At 38.4% G+C, this 16,407-nt stretch overlaps 1 protein-coding gene across 1 annotated transcript in view; it reads right to left on the bottom strand.

Moving 5' to 3' along the window:
* The window catches only part of LOC111866752 (sialin), a 34,468-nt gene extending 19,284 nt beyond the window's left edge, over window positions 1-15,184 (bottom strand). Inside the window, exons 1-6 of the mRNA XM_023855991.2 lie at window positions 15,047-15,184; window positions 9,091-9,222; window positions 7,507-7,640; window positions 5,213-5,440; window positions 3,870-3,954; window positions 1,520-1,740 (exon numbers count right to left, since the gene is read on the bottom strand). Coding sequence (XP_023711759.1) covers window positions 1,520-1,740; window positions 3,870-3,954; window positions 5,213-5,440; window positions 7,507-7,640; window positions 9,091-9,172 — 750 coding nt within the window. The 5' untranslated portion in view covers window positions 9,173-9,222; window positions 15,047-15,184. The remainder of the gene's footprint in view (window positions 1-1,519; window positions 1,741-3,869; window positions 3,955-5,212; window positions 5,441-7,506; window positions 7,641-9,090; window positions 9,223-15,046) is intronic.
* Window positions 15,185-16,407: the final 1,223 nt, after the last annotated feature.

Raw genomic sequence — 16,407 nt, forward strand, 5'->3', positions numbered from 1 at the left:
ACGTTACAGTATTTAACAAGCACTTTTGGTGTATTAAATATATTTTGAGTGTCTTTAATATAAGGTTATCCTTGCCTTATAGATGGTATACTTACGATCTAATAATGATGCTTCAAAACAAAATTGAATTCAAATCCAACAAATGATTTAGGGTCAATTCTTGGAGAGACTGACAAGAATTCTCAATAAGGTGCTGCTCTCATATACATACTCTTACAAAAATTGAAAGAGAAGGGAATACGGTATGAAGATGAGACTACATAAAGCTTAAGAAATAGACTGGTATTATATTAACAATTAAAAATAAAAAAATCAATTTACAGTAATATACAGTTTTGTAATAAGAGCAAGGATTACACTGTTTACATTAATTTTCCCCCTTCCATTGTACCGTCTTTAATTCCTTTGGGGTGTAAAAAAGGAGAAGGGGGATATGCAAGGCTAAAGCAAGAAGCAGTTTTCAAAATACGTTTATGAATGCATATAACGTTGGCAAAAATTTTTAATTTAGAAGTTCTCAGTCTGTGAATTACAAGATTTTGGAGGTCCATGTGTGATATTACAGGATTTCATACCTCTCTTTCATTGCATGTGCAATTATATTTGGGCATGCAGAACATGCTCTTATCATAGTTAGATTTTCTATCACACATAATAAGGGATCAACATACAAGATCTGAAAATAAAATATCCACATTGATGTTTTGTGCAGTAATTACTATGTGACTACGTGATCCAACAGTACAATGTTAAAAGTCATTGCAATTTAGTTTGTGGTTTCAGCAAGTGTATTACTGGGGCTGTGTTCTTTTCTCATAGTTTGAATGGTTCTGACTAGAAGTGAAACTCAGAAGTGTTGGAGGGAATAGGATGGGCGTTTGAGAACAGAGTGTGAAGGGAAGATCTGAAGGGAGGAGCTAACTTAGGAAATATGGACATAGATATGAGAAAAGTATAAAGATGAATCTTAAGAAAACAGAGTGTGAAACAGATTCATATGGCTCAAGACAATATTCAGTGGCAGGATCTTGAGAACAAATCACTGAACTTTCAGGTTCCATGAAGGGCAGAGAGTATCTTAATTGGCTGAGCATCCCCCTCCCCCCTACCACACACACACACACACACACACATATGTGCATGTACATGAACACACACACACACATATGTGCATGTACATGAACACACACACACACAAAAACCCTGGCCAGTGGAAAGAATATATTTTGAGAATAAATATAAAGTCAGTCACTGCTATGAGTGAAATGAAAAAAATCACGGAACTGTGCAGACGAAAGATTAAGAATTTTATTGTTTTTTCTATAGCTTTCTGTAGCCAGTTTTTTTTCTAGGCAAACCATATATTTTGGATTGTTCATGAAGTAAGATACTTTGTTATTTATTACTGTAAGTCAATGATAGGAACCCAACGGCAATATTAGATCTAGTGATCTCTCAACTGAATTTAATTGCTGAGTAAAAGATATATTACTTTTCCTCTCAGAATTTCTAAAGGCACCTTGTGAGAAGTAACAGTTTCTCCAATAGCACGTTCCAAGTATTTCCGTTCAGCATTTGAGATCCGTGGATGTTGTGCAGGTGAGTCATAAATCAGGTACAACCAAAATGCATACCAAATCAGTGTCAGACATCCAGTCATATAAAAGACATACTGCCAATCCAGTGTAGCCATGAGGATCCCACTCAAGGGGTAAGTTAATGCTGTACCAACAGCAGAACCTGTAAAATCACATTATACTTTTAGTTCCCATCATGCTATTAATCTTTTGGGGCTCAAACCATAGAACTGTCCAGAAGAAAACATACTGCTAGTGATCTTGCAAATTAAATAAATAACCATTCTACAAAGTTTATATACATATAAAGACATGTAAAAAGTATAATATTCTGGATGGACAATTCCTTGTAACAGTGATAACAAGACAAATTCAGGGGATAGAAATCACCACAACTGAATCCTGTTTGTTTCTTTACAGCATAAAATGATATACTCTAAAAGATAGATACCTACATAATATCCAGTTTGTTACTGAAAAATACATTTGCCAGTAGTTACATCACACAATTACAAGGTATTTAGATGATGGGTAGAATCATCTGTATAAGTATTCCATAAATGCAGTTAAATCTCCAACAAGAGAAATTAAGGGAATCCATATTTCTAATCTTAGTAATTGATTTCTTTATAAAAAGAAATATAAAACAAATTTTTCGTTCAAGTAATATAACAGTATTCAAAGTATTTGCCTTATAGAAAAAAAAAAACAAATAATTCTGAAGTTCCCTTTATTTCAGGACCAGCTGATTCACTTTTATACTGATTTCCTCAGTTAGACAGCTATAACTAACCTAAAACATGAAAGTCAATGCTTCATGATGTGATAGGATACCACCAAGTTTTTTATCAAAATTAAATAGAGCTGACATGCCATTCTTGGCTGGCTAAACTCATTCTGTCACTAACCAAACTACTCAGACCTACAAGGGTTCTTAAAACAAGATTACTTCCATACACAATAGCTATTAAACATCAGAGTTTTTGTTGAAGTTTACAGTGCCACAATATTTAATTTATTCTTTCAACTGGATTGGTAGAAAGCCATCCCATATCTGGTATAATTTCACACTCACACTGCTCATAGTGCATCTGATTTATTTTTATCATCATATTGAATGATGAAATTAGATGAGCTATTATGTAACATTTTAACAAAATTTTGATGTCTTGAGTCCGAGCCTGAAAAGACTGAGTTTATTCTAAAATATTATTTGAACTACATAGGCTATACACAATAGGCATATAGGGCCTATCTGAAGGTACTATGCTAGCTATGACCCATACAGTCTGAAGAAAAACATAGAAAACTTCAATCAGGTTTGCCAGTAACCTGGCAGCAATTCAAACCAACTACCCCTTGAACTAAAGTATAATCATTGCACCTAACTGCTAAGGCAGGATATAAATATCAACCACTACATCACATGTTCAGTAAATTTCTTTGAACATTTCTGTAAATTAAACTATTATGTATTTTTTCATTGTTTCTTTCCCTGAGGTACCTGAAAAATGGTAGTAGTTGCTATTTTGTCTTTCTTAAGTATGCGTGTGTGTATGGGAGTGAAGGGGGTTTGCACTTGCATTTATGTCCTTCTACATATATGCAAATAAAAGTTTTGTAAGCATTAGATTTATCATTATTATTATCAATTATCAGGTTTTAATATCAATTAAATATTTAATGTTAAAATGCATGAACATAAATTATGTAGTAGGTCACATATGAGAGGGCAGTCTTCTGTTTCAGTGCATCATGTATGTCCTCTGAGTACTGATATTTTGATGCAGATATTTGAAATGTAAGATCTCTATAAAGAAATACAGTTTATGGTTGACTATTTGTGCATGTTATTCATAGGAAGAGGAATTAAATGTCAGCCTTGATGGATCATTTGGTAATAGGTAGGATTGGCAAAGAATACAAGAAAACGAAAAAAGTTCATTACATGAAAAATTTAATAACACATGATGAGACTCCTCATTAATTCCTTAAGGGGTATTAAACAGTATATATATGTCTGTGTGTGTGTTTTTTTTTGTTTATTTAATGATGCTTTTAATTGCCAGAACTATACAGAATTAAATCAGAGAATTGCTGGTGAATAATGAATTTAAAAGTGTGTGCTGTCCCAGCAATTGCCTGGAGGGACTGAGGAAGAACTATGAAACCCGAGTTAGGATCTGTGGTCTCTGGGTAGAGAGTTAAACCTTGGACCTCTCAACTAAAAGTCAGGAGCACTAACTATGTAATTCTGAAGTTCGGTTATATACATTTGTGGTGTGAGCTTACCGTGGTAAGTAGTCATGAATTTACTGCGCTCAGTAGATGGAATCCAGTGAGCTGAGAGGGCATGTGTTGCTGGCCATGTCACACCCTGTTGTCAAGCAGAACATTTTTTTTCCTCTTTATATACTCTGAAAAGGTTGCTGGATCTTCCTTACACAAACAGAGGTCACTGAGAGTAATTTTAATTAACAATATGATCCTCTTAGGCCAATCTACCCAGCACTCAAGAAGTAGCTGAAAAACTCATAATGTATTGTGACATAACTATGCCACAGTATGTTGAAAAGCTTTAAGGTTCATACATTTATTATTGTGTGTTCCTATGGATTCTGTACTGATGAGATTTTCTTTCATCTGTTTCATTGAATCATTTAAATGTTACTGAAGAGTAATGCATGCATTCACATACGAACACACACATATGCTTAGACTTCACAGGATATATTTCATTTTAAAAACTATGTAGCAAATGAAGCGTCTGTAAATATGGAAATATTACAATAAATTAAGCAAATGAGTTGAACTTTAGTCACTTATAATTTATTCTACTACATTCTAGTGGGGGGTGGAGTCCAACTGGAAGGATTAGGTCAACTGAAAAAAATCCAATGACCTCATCAGGACTTGAACCCGCGACCTTCCAGCTTGTAGCATAGCTCCTCAACCACTACGCTACCGCATGCCCACCATATATATTGTGACATGTTGCGCAAAGCCGAGCCCCCCCCCACACCAGCAGTGACGCGGCGGGTGAGTCAGCGCTCCCCTCCCACCCCTCAGCGGTAACGTAACGCTCGCGTAATAGGCGAGTAATCACCCCGCATCCTGGCAGCTATGCGCGGTGACGTCACGAGCGGAGCCGAAGAGAGCCGAGCGGAGCCGAAGATAGCCGAGCCCCGTAACCGGGTAACTATGCGAGGTGAATCAACAGCGGTGACGTAACAGGATGACGTGGCACTCATTACGCAACCGGCAAGCACTGCAGCTATATAAGTAAGCTGCACAGCTGGTACCAGTCAGTTCTAATGTGGCTACCAGCGAGTTGTACTGAGTCAGTCAGTGAGTCCTGGAGCTACCGCCGAGTTAGCCAGTAACTAGTCAGTTGTACTGTAATAGTCGCCGAGTCGAGACGTAGAGTCAGCTAGTCAGTGGTATTCTGGCATTTCGAGTGTACTAATTGTGATACTGCAGATAGCAGTAACCGTAAATCTGTAATTTGGGTGATTGTAAGTGCGAATGTGAAATAAAATTCGCTATACAAAATACGACGTGAAGTTATTTGTCGCGATATATGCCCGATACGTGACAATATATATATATATATAAATAACTTGTTAGTTACATACCAGTGCAAGTCCCTGGATGGCTCTGAGCATTGCAGCTGTTCCATAATGAGCTCTGCAAGCTAATGGGAATGCTAAATTCAGCAATCCAGCCAACAACACACCAAAACCCAGTACCCGACAACCACCAAACCTCTGAGCCACTAAGCCCCCAGGGAGCTCTGTTATCCAGTAACTCCAGTAGAAAGCACTGAGGACCATTCCAGTTTCTTGTTCATTCCAGTTCAACTTCTGTAATAATGTATTAAATTTTATTTTATTCATGAAAGGTCAAGTAGGTATGCCACTTGGAGAACATAACTCAAACATACTGATAAAAATTTATGCCTATCCAACAGTATAAAGAGATGACTTTGCAATTTTAGAATTTACTTCATGCATAATTCCCTTCTGTGATGTGTTTTATATTTGGGGAGAAACAAACTGTATACTGCTGCCTAAGTACACTAAAAAATTTGGAAGAATGCTTGTACAGGGTTACTGTAACAGAAATAGATGCTTTCAACATTTTGTAGAAAACAAAGTATTATTGATATAGCCAAAATATGTATATGGTTTTTTAGTATATGTCTTTAAGTTTGTATGAATAAGTTAAAAATGTTATATTTTTGAGCTTTTTGTCACATGATAGATATCAATACAATAATCTGATTCATTCCAAACAGACCAGAGCATGTCCTTGTCACCACTTGTAACAGCTGTTGAGATGCATTTCTTTAGATTGTTCATACTTACAGGAAGTAGAGGAATGAAAACTCTGTTTTTGTTTATCCCCACATGAAAAAATCACAAGGAGTTACATCTAGACTTCTTGGTGGCCACCATGTCAGTGCCATATTCTGGTCTGTTAAATAGCCAATTCAATGACGAGGCAGATTTTGATCCAGGTAATTTTGAACCTCCATGTGCCAGTGATGCAGATCTCCATCTTTGTTGAAAATGAAGTTTGCATTGTCTTCTTGTAGTTGAGGCAGCAGCCGCTCATTAAACGATCTAAAGCAACGCATCACAAGAGCTTTTGTGAGCGTAAATAATGACAGGCTCTGGTGTATCTGAACGAACTGGATTATCAAATTGATATCTGTAATGTGACAAAAGGCTCACACAGAGAACATATGTACGAGTAACTTAAATTTTTTTAAAATTTGCTTAGTGGGGGGTGGAGTCCAACTCGGTCCACTCAGCATGGCGGCTACTGATTGGCCTATTGTAGCCTGCCCCGGCTGATTATGATGATGGAGAATTTGGTGGAATGAAGATTGGCAGGGGAAACGAAAGTACTCAGAGAAAACCAACCCCAGCGCCACTTTGTCCACCACAAATCCCACTTGATCAGACCTGGGATGGAACCCCGGCCGCCGCGGTGGGAAGCCAGCGACTAACCACTTGAGCTATGGCGTGGCCACATTTGTAACTTAGTTATACAAACTTAAAGACATATACTAAAAAAACATATAAGTATTTTGCCTATATCAATAATACTTTTGTTTCTATATAATGTTTAAAGTGTCTCTTTCATTTACAGTAACCCTGTATTTAACAAAAAAATAAAAACTGTGGAATGGACATGTAGCACCAGTTAGGAAAACAGCTGCCCACAGAATGATGGTTAGAGAAATCATGGAAAGGAGGTATTTAGAGACCAAAGTAAGAAAAAGGTAAAGCTGTCCCTGTGCTTAACTAATTAAGCACCATATCATGAAGGTGTATGGGGAGTGGATGTACAGATCCATATTTTTTTGAACTTGGCACTAGCTGGAGGTGAGCAGTCGGCTTCGCTCCCTTGCCACTTACTCCTGGCGACAAAGCCCCATTTACCCATTGGATAGGAGGTTGGGTGAACTCCAGAGCCATGAAATCTCTTACTCAAAATGTGCTGGTAGAGTTTTCCTCAGGCATAAAGTGGCCATGTCAAGAAGCTCACCACACACATCAACATAATACATACATATATATATATCTTTTATTTATTTATGTATGTATTATGTTGATTAATTAATTAAAAAATTATAATCTTTTGGAGCTACACCGCCATTCCCCATATGTATTTATAATGTGGCATCCAATTATGCATAAAAGCAACTTTACTTACACCTTATAAAGAGTTTTATATAAACTGGGTTTTTTGTTCCAGTGTTCACCTTCTTTGATTTGACCTGTATCAGTCACAATTTAGAAGTACAAATCCTGCAGTTTTCATCATAAATATTGAAACATCTACTATAATCTCATTATTTCCCATCACTAACATGCCCTTAAATTAAAGAATTAAGAAATTTCTGTATGTGTGAACTCACATTTGACTGGGATTCATTTGTTGTATTTCCTACATCTGTCATGACAACACGAGCAATGTAGAGATTAGAGCGAATCATTTGAGTGATAAAAAACATGAAGAAGGCCATTATTCCAAGTTGAATTCGTGCAGGTACTGTGGAAGATATGGAAACATTAAACCACAGTGTATGACGAAACATTTATCAATGCTCTGAAGGATTAATTTCCATATGCGCCATTTAGAGTGTGAAATATAGTGCGAATTTTCCATAGTCTGTCACAATTGTCGGCTTTTCTGTCCATTTCTACATTGCTGTCTCTATAGTAAAGGAAGAGAAGAATGTAAAAAGCTCAGTCGCGGTTGAATATGTTACCACAGAAGGAAGTGAGAAATTGTTCAGGAGCCGCCCAGCAGCCTCTTATTCTGGCTCTAATCTAATAACAAAATTAACCTACGATATTCGGTTTCACTATGAAGTAAGACAGAAAACTGAATGCACCCATCTGAGCTAAGACACAAACGTCAGGGTGCGACCACCTGCAGCTGCAATGGAAGGGATGGCATTCATGTACAAAAGAAGGTATTTTCTCTGAAGTCCCTCCTGAATACCCCTACTTTCACTTTTCTATCCCTCTGATCAACAGATCAACTGAAGGGTGTAACAAATATGTGAAAAATATGAGGAGAAGAATATATTTTTAGGGCTCCCAGATGTTTAATGACACCAGAGACTATGAAAGAATGTCAAATGTTACAAGCAGTAATGATTTTATAATGCAGAACCACTTTGTGAAGTAGCAGGACACTCTTATGTACAGTACAAATTGAATTATAAAAAACACACAAGGAGAGCATATATTTTTTTTTTGCTTAAATATTTTCAAATCTTACGTTACAATATGTCACATTGTGTTCTTTGCTGATAAAACAAAGTTAATTCCATTCATTTATCATAAAAATGTTATTAGATATAGTATTTTCAAATAAAACGTTTAATATTATTTAAGCGCTCAAACAGGAACGGACATTTACATGCACAGCAGCAACGGATATTCAAAAGTGCACCAGCAGTGGGCATTTAAATATACTCCAGCCAGCTGAAGCTACCATTGTTTCATAAGTCCAGCGTTTAAAGGTTAAGAAACTGCCTGATGATGATCAAAACATGGATCAAAAAATGTAGCAGGCACTAAATAAAACAAATTTTAGAACAGTTGATATTGCATTGGCATGTTTGAAAATTTGTTATGTTTGCAAAAACAAAATAAACAACACTAAATACGCACATGCACTTTGGGTAATAAATGCATCATTATAAACACATTTATCAACAATCACAACATAATTGTTGGTAAATGCTGTAGGTTAAAAGTAGATACATTAATTCAATTATAAAAGCAAGTAAAGGCCCATAATGATATATATGTTTCTTATTTTCTATAAATTAATGTTGGATTATGGTAGTTTCATGCATTATGAATTCATGAACCATGAGATATTATATATTTTCAAGAAATCATATTCTTGTAGGTTCACTCAGAGACCTAATTCTTTACATTTAATACTCTTTAAATATTCTGACTTGTCAATAATAAAAAATTACCTGAAAGCATTTTCTTCTTTTTAATAGTTTTTGGCATGGTCTTGTCTTCCAAAAAAGTATGGCTGCTGGCTACATCTTCCATTATCAGATCTAGCTTCTCAGTTTCTGTATACAAAGATTGCTCCAAGATACCTAAATCCAAGACACAAGTATTTGGTAACAAAATATCATGTAGTTTTGAGTGTTTGAATAGGACCTACATGTTTATGTTTAATAGTATTATCAGGGTCTTGACGTTACGAATTACAGACAGCCATTGTTTAACACTACTTTTGCAATGTAAATTATTTGTAACTCCTTTAGCAGCTGACATGCTTACTGACTAACAAATTATACATACCAGAAAACTTAGTAAAAGCCAAAAGCTGAAAATTCGTCACTGCACTGTATGTTAAACTTTGAGGCTAAAATCAAATTGTCAGAATAGTGACAAACAGATTTTCTTTTAAAGCGGCTGATTACTTGTGAATGACACCATATTCACAAAACAGCTCAGCACTACACTGTTCAAATTTTTAAAATGTCTCTTAGAGAGATGTGATAAGCACAATAGACCACTGTAGGCTGCGGTGCAAGGGCCGAGAAGGCCTACCCCTCACACATTCATTCATTAGAGAGATGTGATGGGGTGGTAAGGACTGGATTGATCTGGCTCAGGATACGGACCAGTGGAGGGCTCTTGTGAACACGGTAATTTTTGGGTTCCATAAAATGCTGGGAAGTTCTAACTAGCTGAACAATTGTAAGTTTTTCAAGAAGGGTTTATCTCTACGAATTTGGTTAATTAGTTTATTTGTTAGTATAAATTACATACAAGTTCAAAGAAATCTACTTTGGATTTGATGAAGGAAGCACTACTAAACTTTTATAACCACAGCCTTGTGAAACCTTCATTGCACTACAACTCTGTTGGACACAGTCCTGTCTAAGGTAAGAAATGAATCAGTCATTGCCATAAACCTTTATAAAATCAATTCATCTACTGATTTACTCATTTACATTATTTCAGATATTGGTTTACATCTATTTGTCCCAATAGGTTATTATATGGCACCAGTGGGAAGCCACAGTATGGCATTATATGAGCATCTACATTAATTATTATGATAAAATTTGTCTTGCTTGATGTTGTTCCTGCATATTGTTTCAAAAACCTAGGCAACAGATCATAATCAAGTCACTGGGTGAATCAGATAAAGACTGCAAAACTCTAAAATTCTGCATTATGTTGTTGGATAAAATGCCCAGTTATGAAAAAACTTCACTGTAGGCTGTACTGATTTTTACACCTCTATGAAAACCCTCCTTTTACAGAAGTAGTAGTAACTCTTGTTAAAATTTTTAAAAGGACTATTAAAATATCAGAAAACTGGAGAAACTGCATGTTTTACTTTTTAACTTGCAAAAAATAGGGATAATGTTAGTCCATCAGGATGAATCAAGGTATGGCAACAAAAATCAGTATTAATCATCTTCTGTGCTCATCTACATATCTGCTCATCCAGAGAATTTCTATTCCACATTTTGAACATTGGTGGTAACTTTTGACATTCTCAAAAGAAATGATGTGTAGATGCCTGGCTCCCCCCGCATTTTCGGCCTCCACAATCATTCGTCTAGACCAAAGTTTTTCAACTCAAGGCACACCTTCAATTTTTTACAGGAGAGATTTGATCATAAAAACTAATAATATAATTGTGTTTAAAAGTTCAATAGGTAAAATTCTAATCACTGTGTTAGTTTTAAAAACAACATTGATCGTGGATTTCGACGATTTTTTATTCCTTAAAATTTTCGCGCTCTTTTTCGGCCTTCCCCCAAATTCCCGCAGCACACCTGGGGACCTTTCGGGTTACACAAGTGTGCCGCGGCACACGGGTTGTAATCGCTGGCCCAGAACTTTGTTGCGCGTTGACACACGTAATAAGTTATGCCGAGGGTTCAATTTTAAAGCCGCTACTCAGTACAATTGATATCTCAGCGTTGAAGCACCAGTATTCAGTTCGAAACACAAAAGGATTTTGTCGAAATATGAAAGGGAAGTTACAAAGAGATGTAAGGTTCGCAGGACCGTAGTTAGAGGAAACGAGTGTGTTACTGGTAAAGTTGCCCATGTGCTTAATTAATTAAGCAATACGCAGTGAAGGTGTATGGGTGGAGTAAATTTCTAGACCCACGTCTTCTTGTCTTTGGTACTAGTTGGAGGTGAGTGATCAGCTTCACGCCACAGCTGGTTTACCCCCGAGGAAAAAGCCTCCGGTACCCATTCAATAGGAGGCTGGGTGAGCCCCAGAACCAATGTGGACGACGTGGAGAAGGAAAGATTGTTTACCCTAACGGCACTCGAACTCCAACCGCTTGGTCGTCCAGCTAATAGCCAGTCACTATGGAAAAGAGAGTGGTACTTACTGTAACTTTCTAAATTAAATAAGAATATATTTAGGAACTCCTAGGCCAGGGGCCTGGCTCAAGTAACCCTCATTACTCCCTCTATATGGGACTGGTCCCAAATGAAATTAGTTGTCATGGAAATAGCAATATTATGCACACGTACAGTTTTTTATTAAAGAAAGGCAGGTCCGATGCTTCATTCTGATGTGAAAATAAGTTATTAGAAAATAAAATTGCGATCATCTACGAAGCGATGCCGTGTACTCTGACATACGGCTATGAACGGTCAGGGGGAATATATTGTCTCTCTGGTTAACTGTGGGTTAGAGGTGCCGCAGCCACCGTCAGCACTCAAGGAAGACTTCGCATGTTTAACCGTCCCTTCACTGATGACCGCTAGCTGATTTGCCAAGTGTTTTGGGGATACAATACTTGAGGTAGCTAGGGCCACCTGTGTTGCGACGATCCTCACCCCTCACTGCTGCTAAATCCAGCTCTCTTCCTGTTAGCACTCTGGTCACATTCCGCAAGCCCTCTGTGGGACAGGTAGGTTAACTTGGGAGGCAAAGAGTGAAATTTGGGCGCCAATAAGCGTACGTCAGTAGCTTACAGCTGAAGGATAACCAGGCAGGTGAGTCTTGAGCCCGTCCAGCTTTCTCAGGGAGAGATGGACTCCGTCTCACGGCGTATCGGGCCTCACTCCAGTAGAACGGGAAGATTATGCTGTGCACTAATTTCACGAACACTGGCTACACCACTATGTTTAGTTATATCTTTATTGAACTTATAATTCTAATAATGTTTGGCAAATCGTGGACGTCGGGACCCTGTTTCGCGTCTGTATCACTTTGAATCTCGGAGACGCCTGCTTTGGGGAATGGGGGACACCGTTTCGCGTCTGTATCACTTTCAATCTCGGATACCACTCTCTGGGGAATGGGCTATCCGAAGCAACAAACTCTCTGAGCCCAAACTTCCACAAGGATGCTCCTCCTTGAAATTTGCTCTATTGGCCCAGTTCAGCTTTTGGGAGTTTTCCTGAAATTGGCATCTACCAAACAAAATTATTTTAATTTTTAATTATTTGATTGCCTCGTTGGCAGCTTGGTACAAATTTCCCTTCGGTAGCGTGGGTGTTTGAACCCTCTACTGCTTGAATGATAGTGGCAATAACCGTTTAACCTTCCTTTTCTTAAAGGAATACTGTCCTAGTTTTACAACTTTATTCAGGAAGTGCAGCGAATGCTACATCCTGTCCATTCATAAAGGAAGAACCCTTGTCGCTTCTGAATGTACCGACAGAATGTCCCATTCTGCCCACTTCTTAACATAAGTGCTACTTCTTAAATATAATTTAAACTTTAATGGACGGTTACACATGTACTTTCACATAGAGCAGGTGACAAGAAATAAAAAAAAATAGAAATAAAATACCGAAACTCCCATAGTAACTACCGTAAAAGGGGACAACTGAATGCTATGGAGATAAGCTAACAAGCATCGGATGACTATCTACTGCGAATTTAAAACTGTTCGGAGCTTCTCCACCGGAGATATGAGATGTTAAACATAGCCGATTTTGGGCCCAGAGCAAAGTTTGGAAGCTCCTGGAAAATTTTAGAAAATAGATACAGGGATCAAAACTACGTGATTATGTTCCCCATATAGACAACAACAAAGGGTAGAATCCACAGACCTGATACTTTCCCCCCTCCCATTGGTTTTTGAAGGTTAAAAATAGCTTCTTTCCCAAAATCGACAGATAAGTTTCAAGCTTAATTGGGCCTAGAAAAATTGAGTTGGGTAAACACTCGTAATAATATGAAGTGTAGTCCATATCATGAGGAATAAATTGGTTTTTCATTTGAGTTCCTAGCATCAATATTTATCGAGAAATTGAAAATAACGCAAACCTCAATTTCAGCCGAAAACGCGTTTTCTTCGCATTATAAAAACGGCTGTACCGGAAGAACCTAGAGGAATATAATTTTTTAAATATTTTTGAAGTATGAAAATATGTAGAAATAAGTGTACAAAATATATTTTTTTCTAAAAATGATCGAGCGACCTATCTGGATGACTTCACATGGAATGACCCAATAGCGACTGGCTACGAGCCAGGCGACGCAGGGGTCGGAGTTTTTTTTCCGCGTCGTTCACACCACTTTTGGGGCATGCCCAGCCTCCTCGTCAATGGATACCGGCAGTTCTCTCCCCGGGGGTAAAGCGGCCGGGGCGCAAAGCTGACCACTCACCTCCATCTAGTGCCGAAGTCAAGGAAACGTGGATCTATACATCCAATCCCCCATACGCCTTCATGGCGCAGTGCTTAATTAGTTAAGCACAAGGGCAACTTTGCCTCCCCCCCCTTGGCACTACAGCCCCAGTGGGCCTAGGCCTACCTCCATGAACTCCGTTCACTTCTGTTTTTCTCGATCTTACACATTCGGTAGGACTCCTTGGGAGAGTGATCAGCTCGTCGCAAGGCCTCTACCTGTACACAAACAGAGAAAAACGCACACAAACATCCATATCCTGAGTGGGATTCGAACCCACGATCCCGGCTTCCGAGAGAGCGAAGACAGTGCATGCCTTAGACCGCTCGGCTACCGTGACCGGCCACTTTGCCGTTTACATTTTTTATTTAATTCGCTTAGGGGGGGTGGAGTCCACCTGCGTCCACTCGGCACGGCGGCCGCTGATTGGCCTATTGTACTTGCTCCGGGTGATTATGATGATGGAGAATTTGGTGGAATGAAGATTGGCAGGGGCAACCGAAGTACTCGGAGAAAACCCGCCCCAGCGCCACTTTGGCCGCCACAAATCCCACTTGACCAGACCCGGGATCGAACCCGGGCCGCCGCGGTGGGAAGCCAGCGACTAACCGCTTGAGCTGTGGCGCGGCCTTGCCTCTTGCCGTACTGAAACTACCAACACGACAGAGAGAAACCATGAGGTTATGTGTATTGAGTCTCAGGCGGCATTATAAGTGAATAATGGAGGAAAGTTTGAAAGTCACTGAAGTATAGAATGATGCAAGTTTTAGCTGGCTCCTAAATATTACACAGCCATTATAGGAATGTTTTACTTTGTCTCGAATTTCAGAAGTAAAATTTAAATCTGCAATTTCAAATCGTCACCTCACATAAAAAGGTTTTTGATTTCTACATAACCAGCATAATATACTGAATTCGACTACTCATAACTTTCATATTTACCTCTTAGTAAAAAAAAAAAAAACGAAATTTGATCCCTCTTCTGACTGGATAATTTGGTGGAACCTGAAATTATTTCACTCCCTGCGAGAGCCTTAAATTTAGAACTGCAAGGCTTTCTGATTAGATCTTAGTCTTACCATCCTAATGTGTATTAGGCTTCCTAACGAAGCTCAAAACATAAACAACTTTTACTACCAATGGTACCAATGATAATGGTACAATTCAAAACGAAATAAGACGTTTACAGCTATGTTTTGTCCGTAGCGAAGCTGAAGTGTACACACAACTTTGAAGAACTGATGTTACAAACAGAAATATCGAAAATCCCATAACACACGTTGCCTTACCTTCATTAGGACTCGTCCTAATTTCTGTTGGTGAGTAAGACAAAGTTGTAGCAAAATGTACTACACATGCATAGTACAACCGCTCCGCACTTGAACAGTCTACAAACTTAAAATAGAACAGAAGTTGTTGCACTTCCTTTCGTGTTGTTCCGTGAAAACTGAACTTCTGTACCGGGACAAGCAGTCAGTTGCACAACTATAGTGACGATTTAGGAATAGAATTCTGAGACAGTTCCTATGTTGATCTCATACCACGAAATGTGACGGGTTGCTTTAACTATGTGAACACAGACGCACTGTGGTTCTGAACGTTTGTAATGTACTGATCAAAATCTGAACAGCATATGCCAGTAGGAGTCAGTTTTCTTTTTCCTTGGCACTACAGCCCCAGTGGGCCTAGGCCTACCTCCATGAACTCCGTTCACTTCGGTTTTTCTAGATCTTACACATACGGTAGGACTCCTTGGGCAGGTGATCAGCTCGTCGCAAGGCCTCTACCTGTACACAAACACAGAAAAACGCACACAAACATCCATGCCCTGAGTGGGATTCGAACCCACGATCTCGGCTTCCGAGCGAGCGAAGACAGTGCATGCTTTAGACCGCTCGGTTACCGTGACCGGCAGTAGGAGTCAGTTGCATGACACAAAATAGAGCAATCATAGGTAGGAAATAATGCGAAGTGAAAACACAAATGGGGATTGCAACACTGTCCCGAAACCTAAGATGATAACACCACATCTCTCCATGATGCAACAGACGATTTTACTTTCATAAGGATCTCCAAACAAAAACGTTATATATTTCGTACTGTTCTTTTTATGCACAGACGGAAGGAGTAAAGAGTGGATCTGAAATACCGCGTAGTCAAATTTCTTCCATAATGAGGGAGAAGGATGAAGAGCTTATTAAACTTATATGTGTATTCTTACGTTTGGATCATGGATGTAGATCTATGTCCGTGATTTTATGTGTGTGAATATATACGTATGTCTGTGATATTGGGTTACTGTGTGGGAGTAGGCGCACGTTGCTCCCTCCCACAAGGATTTCTACCAACTGTCTAAAATATTCGTTTTTTCATAGTTAACCTTTAAACGCCGGGCTTTTGAAATGGTGGTAAGCTTGAGCTGGCCGGAGTTTATTTAAATGACCGCTGCTGAAGCGCATTTAAATGTCCGTTCCTGTTAGGGCGCTTAAACAATTTTAAGCATTGTGTTTAAAAATGCTGTGTCTAACACAATTTTTATGATAAATGGATGGAATTAACTTTGTTTTTATCAGCAAAAACATAGTGTCGCATATTACGAGAGATCTGAAAAATCTGTCGTCATTTTAAATTTAGTTAATGTAGGATATGT

This window comes from Cryptotermes secundus, unplaced genomic scaffold, assembly GCF_002891405.2.
Source record: "Cryptotermes secundus unplaced genomic scaffold, Csec_1.0 scaffold7477, whole genome shotgun sequence".
NCBI classification, from domain to species: Eukaryota; Metazoa; Arthropoda; class Insecta; order Blattodea; family Kalotermitidae; genus Cryptotermes; species Cryptotermes secundus.